Raw genomic sequence first — 12,648 nt, 5'->3', positions numbered from 1 at the left:
GTGTTTGTGACTGCATCTTGTGGACATGTAAAATACTATGGAGAAATAATATTCTTTCTCCTTTTCATGCTCTTTCCTCTTCTTCTTTTTTCTTCCTCTTTATTACTCCTCCTCCTTCTCCTAAGACAGTGTCTCATGTATCCCTGGCTGGCCTCAAACCCCCTGTGTAACTGAGGATGGCCTCACACTTCTGAGCGCTAGAATTGTAGTCCTCTTTACCATTTCAGTGTGTGTGGCGCTAGGAATAAAACCCAGGTTTCTCACGTGGCATGAACTCTACCAACTGGGTTTCATTCCCAGTGAGTGACTTGGGGCCCCTTCTTGGTGTTCACACCAGTGGGTATAAGTGTGACTCAAACTGTAGTCATGTGATATTAACAGGGTTTTAAGCATTTCATAAAAGTCTTGATAAACACTTGGGGGTTTTTTCCTTACATGTTTCTCGTTTGCTGGCAGGAGCGCACACCACAGCAGGCACGTAGTGGTCAAAGAATAACTTTCAGGAGTCAGTTCTCTCCCTACACCATGTGGGTCTGGGGGGATTGGACTCACGTAGTTAGACTTGACAGCAAGTACCCCTGTGTGCTGGGCCATTTTGTATGTTGAAGGGATGGTTCTTTGTGTTGTTGTTTGTGTCGCTGTTGTAAATGTTCTTGAAGCTCTAGTGTCTTTAGGGTCTGCTGTACTCAGTAGAGTAATCGCATGGATTTCTATTTTTCTTCAGGACAGGCAGAGGTCAGGGTCACATATTAGGCACAACAAGGCCATGAATAAGAAGGGCTATTTCTCTTGTAGCACTGAAGACCAGATCAGCCAGGGAAGCTGGCTGAGCCTTGACTCTGGCTCTCTTCCATCTACTTCAGCATGTGTTTTAAGGTTCATGTCATATTACCTCAGCCATGAGCTATTGTTTTCCAAAGACTGCTGAAATAAATTGAGAGGGGAAAAAATAGCCTGGTGTTCCAAAGTGGCCTCCCATGGGCTTTCAGTGAACACTGCATAAATAAAAGATTTACTTTACAGCTCAGGGAAGGGAAAATGTAAATAAAAGCCAGCTGCTCCTCTCCAAGAGCAGAGGACACCTGACTTCATCCCTGCTCTGACCCACGTCTCAGGAAACGTGTGGAGGGTTCAGTACTGGTGGCGCCAGCTGCCAGACTTTACCACTCATCAGAAGTGCCTCAGGATTATTTATTAATAATCCTGAGGCTTCATTCCTCACCCCTGGATATGTTAATTATCAGTGTTTGTCAATGCAAAGCATACCACCCAGGGGACTGTGGGAACATGCCTGAGAAAGATGAAGTGTCGACGTGTCGTTTTATTCTGTATCAGTTGAGGGCTGTCCTGTTATCACACGTGAATAAAGGAGGCATCGGGGCTCAGCAGTTAAGAGCACTCCCAGCTCTTGTAGACCCAGAGGCCATTTCCAGCAAGGCAGCTTAGAGCCATTATGTAACTCCAGTTCCGATGAATCCCACACCCTACTCTAGCTTCCTCGGGCACCAGGGCCACAGCGAACTTGCACACGTGCAGAAAACTACTCGATACACATAAAATAAGAGCTAACTTATAAGGGGGTGGGGAGGCAAAGGAAAAGAATTTGTGCTGTGTCTGTGTGTGTGCGTATGTGCACTCGCATGTGTGTCTTAAGTGATATATCATTAGGTAGTTCTGGCTGTCTTAGAACTCTACATGTAGACTAGTCTGGCTTCAAATTCACAGAGATCATCCGCCCCGCCCCGCCCCACCCCACTCTCTCCTCCACCTCCTTATGCTCAAATTAAAGTTGTGAGCCACCAAGCTTATCTTCCCCTTCCCACTCCAGGGTCTTATGTAAACCAGGCTGGCTTTGAACTCACTAAGAAACTGAGGATAGCCTTGAACTCCAGGTTCTTCTGCCTCTACCTTCCAAATGCTAAGATTACAGGTATGGGCCTATCAAACATGGCTTGCATGGTGCTTCAGATAGAAGCTAGGGCTCTGTACATGCTAGACAAAGGCTCTATGAACTGAACTACATTCTCAGGCCCTCAGAATACTTTTAACCTCTCTAATCCAGCAGTTTAATGTAGTATTTAAGTGGCAAGCATTGATTTTCTTTTTCTCACATAAGCTTTCCCCATTGCAATATGGTATCTAAAGAATGCTTTAAATTATTATAAAAAATATTTGAAGAATAATGTATTAAGATATACTCAAAAGTTTCAAAAGTTCTAGTTATATCTAACTTGCTAATGATAAATTGTTATCTAATTATTAAAATAAATCATGTGAGGATCTGTAACTTGATTTAAAGACTTTACAAGAAAAAATAAGTTTGAAATAGTCTACACTGCACTAAATTTTTTCCTTGTTCAAAATGCCTCATCAGGGAAGATTATCTTGATATAGCAATCACTATATTACTAAATCCAGAAGGTGGCTCACACCATTATCTCGGTACACAGAGGCCAGAGGCAGGAAGGTAGACACTCGCTGAAGAACAACCTTATCTATGTAGAGTTACAGGGGAGACCTGGTCTTAAATTTTCCAAATCCTATTTGTTTTTTTTTTAAGCATAAACCTTTATATTTTTGTAATAAAACATACAGAGCAATATTTGTACTTAACATTGCAAATCGGAAAATAGGAAATAAAATGAATTAGAATCATTACTAATATATACAATGAATCTGTCTCTGGAAAGCAGCTATACTGTAAACAAAATCAATTCAGTCATACAGTGTTAGGTGTTTGAAAAAAGAACTTGATAAGAGAACTAAACTGTGCATCAGCCTGTTTTTATCATAAAGGAAAGTTTCTTTTTTTAATTGAACAACTTTATTTTAAAAAACAAAGATAAATGTACAGATTTTAAGCATTTTTGCATAAAAGTATATGAATACATTTTTGTCAGTGCTTGTTCTTTTTAAAGGTTTGCTAGTGTGCATTAAGATCTTACTAGTTACAATGAGCATAAAGTACATGTAAAACAAGATGTAACCTGGAAATAGTCAAAGTTTTTTTGGTGTGTAAGGATTAAGATTAATGGTTTTTTATTTTCCAAATCCTACTTGTTATCTCACCAACAAGGCACAGACAGTGCCACTGTCCGTATAGAGTGTGCAAAACAATTAACACTAACCAGGGGACGTTGTTTTGTATGTGGTCAGATTCTTTTGCTTAGTTTTTAATGTATTACTATCGTATTTATGAGGGAGGGTATGGGCATGTGTATAGAGGTCAGATAAAAACATTCCAAGCACCAGTTCTCCCTTCCCACTTCCCCTGGTATCAAATTCCGGTCATCAGGTTTTTAAAGCAAGTGCCTATAACCCACTGAGTCAGCCACAAAAACAAGCCACTAGAACCAAAGCCCCCTCTGCATAGGTGAAGATGGTGAATAGAGGCTGAAAATTGTGGCAGATCTCTTTTACGGTCCATTTATCCCTTTCCATAGATGCTTCTCAGCACTTCACTGAGAACCTGATAGCATGAGGTCATAGTAGTGAAGTCTGCATGGGCTTCAGGCCAGGAAGAAAGCTCTTCAGCATCCTCCTAAATGCTGTTGTGGAAACTAAAACCCTGATGGATCTTAAGACAGTGATACACTGCGCATGAGCTGTCATCAGATTATCAGATTCCTCCAACTTCAGTCTTGGCTCTAGAACTAAGTATCTCTCTCTCTCTCTCTCTCTCTCTCTCTCTCTCTCTCTCTGTGTGTGTGTGTGTGTGTGTGTGTGTGTGTGTGTGTGTGTGTGTGTGTGTATGATGTATCTATGTGTATGTGTGATGATACTGCTTTATTTTCTCTAGATATGCCTCAGCTTCTTCATCTGTGAAATAAAGGATGATAATGTGGCTGCCTCAAAAGGGTTATTGACCAAACCAAAGGTTTGCTCCCACATTCTCATCCAGCTGTTGACTTATTGCCTCTCAAAACTGGGCTTAGGGTTGTAAAGGTACTTACACTACAGCCAGAGATTTTGAACATTCAAAAGATGGAGGTGGTGAATACCTGGCATTCTAACTCATCCCTTGACTTGAGACTGCTCCTCAGAAGAACCCCTAACCTGAAATCCCCCAGTCTAAGATCAGTAGGGATCCACCCATCTGGTAAAAGGAATCAAAATGTCTAAGCAGAGGCTCAAGAGATTACCCGTATAACCTGAGTTCAGTTCCCAGCACCCACATCTTTTAAGAGCCTAAGCAGACATCAAACTAAATTTGTATGGGGTGTAACTAACCATCCTTGATCCTTACCAACGGTCTGAAATCTTATTCAAAAGTGTTCTCACAAGCATGTGTGTGTCTAAAAGAGGTACGGGGAAATTTTCTGTGTGTTTGATCTAACTTTCTTGCCTTTTCCAGGGAAAACAGAAGCCTACTTGGAAGCCATTAGAAAAAATATCGAATGGCTGAAGAAACATAACAAAAAAGGCAACAAGGAAGGTAGGGGCTGGTTGAGGTCATGCATCACAAATTCTACCCATTTCCCCAGAGTTCTTTTTGTCTACAATTCTTGAGGTTAAAAAAAAAAAAAAAAAAAAAAACTGAGTTAAAGTCTCCTCTCAAACTCAAAGACTCTCGGGTGTCAAGGGGAATATAACCCCCACTTCTCTTTCAGTTGTTTTGGGGTTTTGTTTTGTTTTTTTAACTTATTGTACAGAGAAATGGTTTTGCCTGCTTGTTTGGTTTTTTTTTTTTTTTTTTTTTTTTTGAGACAAGGTCTTACTGTTCAGCCTTGACTAGCTAGGAACTTCCAGAATGGCCTCAAACTCACAGAGTTTCACCTGCCTCTGCATCCCTAGTTCTGAGATTAAAAGTGTGTGACACCACACCACACCAACCCCAGTAATGGGTTTAATTATAATGCTTCTTACTGGTCTCTCTCGCTACCTCCTCTGTCTCTTCCCTCTCCCCACCTCTTGCTAGTCCACTCCTTTGGAAGCTCCACCCTACTCTCTGGTCACATATATTCCATTACCCTTGGCCCCTTGCCTCCCATAAGATCTCCTGTTCTGCTTTCATGGTCTCCTTTCTAGTTTCATACCCTTATACACACACACACACACACACACACACACACACACACACACACACACACAGGCTGGAGGAGGCCATATATTAAAGTTAAAAATAATCAAGGGCATTCATCTGAGAAAAAAAAACATGCTACTTATCTTTCTGGGTCAAGTTTACTTCACTTAACACAATGATCTCCAGTTTCACTCACTTTCCTATAATTCTCATAACTTCATTTTTCTTTACAGCTGAATAAAATGTCATCATGCATATGAACCACACTTTTTATTGGAAATTCTCTGCATTTACATTTCAAATGTTATCCCTTTCCCACATTTCCATCCCCCTTCCCTCCCATTGTCTCCATGAAGGTGCTCCCTCTCCCAACCATCCTCTCCCACCTCAGCACCATGGCGTTCCTCTACACTAGGAAAATGAGCCTTCGCTGGACCAAAGGCCTCGCCTCCCATTGATGGCAGAAAATGCCATCCTCTGCTGCATATGCACCTCCGGCCATGGGTCTCTCCGTGTGAACTCATTGGTTGGTGTTTTAGTCCCTGGAAGCTGTGGTGGGTTTGGATAGTTGATCATTTTGTTCTTCCCATGGGGTTGCAGAACCTTTCAGTTCCTTCAGTCCTTTCTCTAGCTCCTTCAATGGGGTCCTCATATGAACCACATTTTTATCCACTCATCTGTTAACAGGCATCTAGACTGAATACACTTTTTAGCTCCATTGATAAACATGCATGTACACATATCCCTGTGGCAGGACTTAGGACCACCATAGAACCCATCCATTGTCACTTTTGAGGTTATATTCAAAGGACATTATTTGCAGTTTTTTGAGAAAGCACCATGCTGGTTTCCATAGTGATGCAAAGGTTTATATTCCCTCAGCAATTCATAACTTCTTCCCTAACATCCTCAACAATTTTCATGTCTTTTCATTGTTAGACACTCCAACTGGGGAGAGATGGTTAAAGATGTAGAACATATGGTTAAGTATTCACTGTCTATTTGTGCTCCTTCTTTTAAGAACTGCCTGTTTGGATCTCTCTGTGTTCGAAGCCAGCCTGGTCTAAGTAGTGGGTTCCAGGACAGCCAGGGTTAAATAGTGAAACTCTGTCTCAAAAAAGCAAACAAACAAGCAAAAAAGGGAAGCTGACTGTTCAGCCTATTTGCCCATTTATTGACAGACTGATTTTGATTTGTGTGGGTGCATTTACACGTGTGTATGGGTGGAAGGCCAGAGGTCTCAGCAAATGTCTCCCACAATTGCTTTTCGCTTTACTTTTTTATTAAACTTGAGGGGGGGTCTACATGCATGTCATGGTAGGTCTCTAGAGATCGAAGGACCACTTGCAGGAGTCAGTTCTCTCTTGCCACTGTGGAGTCTTGGGGGAATCAAACTCAAAAGCAGCCAAGCTTAGCAGCAAGCACCTTTACCTGCTGAGCCATCTCGCTGGCCCTAAATATTTTTTTAAGTGTCTCTCATTGAGCCTGAAACTAGTCAGTTGGCAAGACTGGCTGGCCGGTGAGTTCAAGAAGCTGTCTATCTTCACCAGGTGTGGAGGCACACAGTTTTAATCTCAGCACCCAGGAGGCAAGATGGGTGGATCTCTGTGTTTGAGGCCAACCTGATCTATGTAGTTAGTTCTAAGCTAGCCAGCTCCTCGTGGTGAGACCCTGTCTCAAAGCAAAGCAAATCACTGCCTGCCTGCCTCCTTATCTCCCCAGCACTGGCATTACAGATGTGTTCCATCACACCTAGCTCTTCGAGTTGGTGTTTGAGCTCTGAACTCAGGTCCTCGTGCCTGCATGGCCAACACTTTACCAATGACCTGTGCCCCTGCCATGAGTTAGATTTTTTGCTATAGTCCAGGTATCGACTTCCTGTCTGATGTATGGTTGACAAAGACTTCCTCCAATCCTGTCTGTCTTCCTCACCCCAGTGATCATTTTATAGAAGCTTTCAGTTCCATGTGATCCCACTTGTCATGTCCTGCAGGTGTTTCTTGTAGCATCAAATCCTTTCCAGAAAGTTCTTGCACACGCCAGTATCTGGAAATGTGTTTGCTGTTTTTCTCCAGCAGTTTCAATCTCTTAGGTTTTATATTAAGATCTCTGATCTGGGGCTAGAGAAATGACTCAACACTTAAAAGTACTTGCTGCTCTTGCAGGGGACCCAGGTTCAATTCCCAGCACTGACAGGGCAGCTCACAACTATCTGTAATTCCATTCCAAGGGATCCAATGGCCTCCAGTGATAAGGACCTACATGCCATACAAAACATCCACACACATAAAATAATTGTGGTAAAAGATTTTTCAAAGATCTTTGTTTTGAATTGATATCTGTGCAAGGCTAGAATTGTACATGTAATTTCTGTGGAAATCTGGGTATTTTTTTCAGCACCATCTGTTGAAGAGGGTTATCTTCTCCCCAGTATGTCTTCTGAATGCCGTTATCAAAAATTAGGTGGCTGAGGCTATAGCATCTACATCCGGGCCTTGTATTCTATCCTGTTTGGCACCACACCGAGTTTGCCATTATGGCTCTGTGATATAATAGGTCAGGTGTTATATTTCCAGCATTAGCCTTTCTGCTTGTTTTTCCGGGTCTTTTGAGTTTCTGTGTGAGATTAAGATTTTTCTCTAGTTCCGTGAAGACTGTCATTGGAGTCTGATGGGGATTACATTAACTCTGTATCCCCACTTAGGCACAGGAGCACTGAGGAGCTGAGAGGAAAGAGTGGGTCTCCCTGGCAGCACGGCTGGGGGGCTGCAGGGAGAAGATGCTCCTGGGGAAGGGGAAGCAATAGGGATAATAAATGAGTGGCCAAGAGGCTATTGTGTTCCTGGAACTAGAACTGTGTATTTCCCCAGGAACCTGCCTGTCTATGGGGAGGGGCAGCTGTCGGCAGCCAGGCCAGGAAGAGGCTTGCACACTCCAGAATGGAACAAGGCAGTTTTAGCAACAGGAGCCTAAATTAAAAGCTAATTTGTTCTCAAAAGCAAAGCAGCCAGCAGTAGTGTGGTTACGGACTGAAAAATCAGGCTTTGGAGGACATGAGAAAGCCCAGATCTAGAGCAAAAAAGATGAGACTAAAACAGCAGCAAGCAGAGGAAATAAAGAGGGAGGAGAATTCCTGGGGCTGTGAGGAGACGGGACAGTGGGAATGATGCCCAGGGGGTGTTCAAGGGAGAGGTCCAGAGTGATGCCCAGGTGTTGTTCTGGTGGAGCAGTCAGAGTGGTGCTCAGGGGGTGTTCAGGTGGAGCAGTCAGAGTGGTGCCCAGGGGGTGTTCAGGTGGAGCAGCCAGAGTGGTGCCCAGGTGTTGTTCAGGTGGAGCAGTCAGAGTGATGCCCAGGTGTTGTTCAGGTGGAGCAGTCAGAGTGGTGCCCAGGGGGTATTCAAGTGGAGCAGTCAGAGTGATGCCCAGGTGTTGTTCAGGTGGAGCAGTCAGAGTGGTGCCCAGGTGTTGTTCAGGTGGAGCAGTCAGAGTGGTGCCCAGGTGTTGTTCAGGTGGAGCAGCCAGAGTGGTGCCCAGGGGGTGTTCAGGTGGAGCAGTCAGAGTGGTGCCCAGGTGTTGTTCAGGTGGAGCAGTCAGAGTGGTGCCCAGGGGGTGTTCAGGTGGAGCAGTCAGAGTGATGCCCAGGTGTTGTTCAGGTGGAGCAGTCAGAGTGATGCCCAGGTGTTGTTCAGGTGGAGCAGTCAGAGTGGTGCCCAGGGGGTGTTCAGGTGGAGCAGTCAGAGTGATGCCCAGGTGTTGTTCAGGTGGAGCAGTCAGAGTGGTGCCCAGGTGTTGTTCAGGTGGAGCAGTCAGAGTGGTGCCCAGGTGTTGTTCAGGTGGAGCAGTCAGAGTGGTGCCCAGGGGGTGTTCAGGTGGAGCAGCCAGAGTGGTGCCCAGGTGTTGTTCAGGTGGAGCAGTCAGAGTGATGCCCAGGTGTTGTTCAGGTGGAGCAGTCAGAGTGGTGCCCAGGGGGTGTTCAGGTGGAGCAGTCAGAGTGATGCCCAGGTGTTGTTCAGGTGGAGCAGTCAGAGTGGTGCCCAGGGGGTATTCAGGTGGAGCAGTCAGAGTGATGCCCAGGTGTTGTTCAGGTGGAGCAGTCAGAGTGATGCCCAGGTGTTGTTCAGGTGGATCAGTCAGAGTGATGCCCATGGGGTGTTCAAGTGGAGCAGTCAGAGTGATGCCCAGGTGTTGTTCAGGTGGAGCAGTCAGAGTGGTGCCCAGGTGTTGTTCAGGTGGAGCAGCCAGAGTGGTGCCCAGGGGGTGTTCAGGTGCAGCAGTCAGAGTGGTGCCCAGGTGTTGTTCGGGTGGAGCAATCAGAGTGGTGCCCAGGGGGTGTTCAGCCAGTTCAGCTGCAGAGCAATGCCTCTCAAGCTTTGCAGTCATTCGGATCACAGGGATCTTCCAAGTGGTTGCATGCCACTCTGCATATGTTTGGAGAAATGTGTTATTAGGTGATGTTGTCACTGTGCAACACCACAGACTGAAAAATAAACACAAGCCTACCACTGGTCAGTCACTCCATGGGACCTCTTGATGCAGTCAGGTGATACACTGAGTCTGCTATGAGAGCTCACATCCCAGCCGGCACTTGGAAGCGTGAGGCAGGAGGATTACCATGAGTTCCAAGCCAGATTAGGCTCCATAGTGAGTTCAAGACTAGTCCTGGCTATGGTATGTGACCCTGTTTCAAAAAGGACAAGGAAACAAAAGCAGCTGGGGATGCTGGGATGTAGCTGGTAAATGGACAGCCATGGGCTTAATCACTTGTGCCATGAAACACAAATAGGTGAATTAATGAAGGTGTGGGCCAAAGAAAGTGCTCATTTTAAATTTAAAAAAAAATGGCCAACATCAGCACATATGCACACTCCGCACACATATGCAAACATACATACACATACACATATGCATACACCACCACATGCAAACATGGATACATTTATACACACTGCCCACAAGTGTGCAAACATGCATACACATATGCACACTCACACAGGAGTTTCCACACACATTCAAACATGTATATACATATACACATGCCAAAAAAATGTACACAAGCAATATTTCATCTAATCTGTCACTGTTTGAAAAAGCATCTTTTGATCTACCACTAAAGCCATCAAGGACTGTGGAGACTCTAAAATTAAAATGTTCTTCTTAAGGCTCGTTTTCACAGTGTAGGGGAATGCCAAGGCATTGAGGTGGAGAGGGTGGGTGGGAGAGGGAGCCCCTTCATCAAAGCAAGTGGCGGGGGAGGGAGTGGTAGGAAAGGGGATAACATTTGAGATGTAAATACAGAGAATATCTGATAAAAAAAGAAAAGGAAAAAAATGTTCTTCTTAGTATCAAAGAAATTCATCACGTACCAAACTGCATTCCAAAGCAGGTGCAAATTACAGACAGTGCTTTGGAGGGTTTACTTCGTCACTTCACTTTGGATCAGATTTCTGGCCCTAGCCCAGCACTGTGCTGTTCCCATCCTGTCCCGGTCTAGGGTGACCCACCCAGAGAAGCCTGGAACCCTGCTGTTTGCAGAGGAGAGGGACTGGGAGAAAATGTCCCAAAGAGCATATTGTCTCTGGTGCGTTCTTCTGCCTCCAAGAAGTAAGTGTGCTGTGAGCTCCGCCTCCTCGGCTTCCACATGCACTGTGCTTGGCATGTGTGGGGCAGGTGTCTCTCGAGGCCTGTGGAGGTCTAGGTGCCTCAGTCATGACATGGCTGCAGCTCTCCAGCCAGGAAAACATACTATGCTTCTGACGTTCTGATGTCGTTGAGCCTCTGCTTCGTCCCTGTTTGTGAGGGGCCTGGTTGGTCTACATCTCATTCTAAAACCCAGGAAAAGCAAAGACTCTGTGTAATGTGGTAATGAGGATGATGACAAGACCTTATATAACGGTGTTGTTGGCTTTTCTGTTGCTGGGTTAAAATACCTCTACCAAAAGCAACTTACAGAAGGAGCTAATTTAGGCTTAAGGGTTCAGAGGAAGAGTCAAGAGAGGCGTGGTATGGGACAGCTAGAGCAGGAAGCTGGTGAGTCATATTTTATCCGCTCATAGGAAACAGAAAATGAGTAAGAACCTCAAGTCCGGCAAGGCAGTCAACACAGAAAGCATGCCCCGTGACACTCCCTCTAGCTCTCAGACTTTAATGATCTAAGGCACCACCAACTGGGGATCAGGTACTGAAATTCAGGCATTGCTCACTTAAACCAATCACCTCTTGGTTTTTGTTTTTCAAAACAAGTCCTCGGGTAGCCAAAGCTGGCCTTGAACGTGCTAAATAATAGAAGATGACATTGAACTTCTGGTCCTCCTGCCTCTACCTCCCAGGTGCTGAGCTATATAGAAGTCCTAAAGAAAAAAGAAAAAAAAAAAAGTGTGCTTTTGAAAAAGTAAACCACAAACTGGGCATGGTGTCTGTGATGGTTTGAATGAAAATGACCCCCCCCCCAGGTTCCTAGAGAGTGGCACTATTAGAAGGTGTGGCCTTGTTGGAATAGGTGCAGCCTTGTTGGAGGAAGTGTGTATCACTGGAGGTCAGGCTTTGAGGATCCCTAGTGCTTAAGCTCTGCCCCTTGGAGGAGACTGTATCTCTCCTTGTTGCCTTCTGATCAAGATGTACAATTCCCAGCTCCTCCAGCACCGTGTCTGCCTGGAGGCCGCCAAGCTTCCTGCCATGATGATAATGGACTGAACTTCTGAACCTATGAACCAGCCCCAATTAAATGTTACCTTTATAAGAGTTGCCTTGGTCATGGCATCTGTTCACGGCAATGGAAACCCTAACTGAGACACTGACCATGTCTGATTCAGCAGCAACACCTCCTGGGAGTTTGCTTAGAATGCAAAGCTTGGATCTTCACCCCAGACCTGAGTGTGAACAACTTATTGTGAGCCTCAGGTGCTGCACACATTAAAATTTGCTAAGCCCTGGTCTCTGACCCTTTTTATCTGTTGGTCAAGTGTGAAGGTATATTCCCCAATGTTATGGTGGAGAGATAAATGGTACCCAGAAACACTTTAAACAGCACAGTGTAGCCCAAACCCTTCCTCTCCTTCCGTGTGAAGATTGAGGCTGGGAATCTTCTTTCTATATAAAATGTCTCTTAAGGATAAAATTGTGATGACACTTTAATTTCTGATCTTTGCTCACAATACTCTATTAATATTTTCTAGATTATGACCTCTCAAAGATGAGGGACTTTATCAACCAACAAGCTGATGCTTACGTGGAGAAAGGTATCCTCGATAAGGAAGAAGCCAATGCCATCAAACGCATCTACAGCAGCCTGTGAAAATGGCGGGCCACCTGAACCTTCCAACTGTTCCAGCAAAAACAATATAGCTTAAAAACTATCGGTGGTTAAAGGCTTACCAGCCCAAAAGTATTAGGATGTGCTAAGTTTATAGTAGTTAATCCCTTAGAAATGAGTAAAAATAGAGCTCTCTCACCATAAATACCTTATGGAAAGTAAAGCTGTATAGAAGCCGAGGTTTTTCTATATAGAATCCTTATTTCCTCTTGGATTTACATTTTATAATCAGAAATGTGCTGTTCTGGAAAAGACTCTAATGGGTTGAACATAGACCTGAACCTACTTTCCACTGTCTTAAGCCCTGTTTCGGCAT

General features: G+C 44.6%; 1 protein-coding gene across 3 annotated transcripts in view; it reads left to right on the top strand.

Annotated features, from left to right (window-relative positions):
- Positions 1-12,314, top strand: part of SCG3 (secretogranin III) — a gene marked incomplete at both ends in the record, with an annotated part of 39,812 nt that extends 27,498 nt beyond the window's left edge. For all 3 annotated transcript variants that reach the window (XM_080934918.1, XM_080934917.1, XM_080934916.1), the window contains 2 exons: positions 4,355-4,435; positions 12,196-12,314. In XM_080934918.1, coding sequence (XP_080791044.1) covers positions 4,355-4,435; positions 12,196-12,314 — 200 coding nt within the window. The remainder of the gene's footprint in view (positions 1-4,354; positions 4,436-12,195) is intronic.
- Positions 12,315-12,648: the final 334 nt, after the last annotated feature.

The sequence above is a fragment of the Micromys minutus genome (genome assembly GCF_963924665.1).
Source record: "Micromys minutus genome assembly, chromosome: 21".
Classification (NCBI taxonomy): domain Eukaryota; kingdom Metazoa; phylum Chordata; class Mammalia; order Rodentia; family Muridae; genus Micromys; species Micromys minutus.
This window is presented reverse-complemented; position numbering and strand designations above follow the sequence as displayed.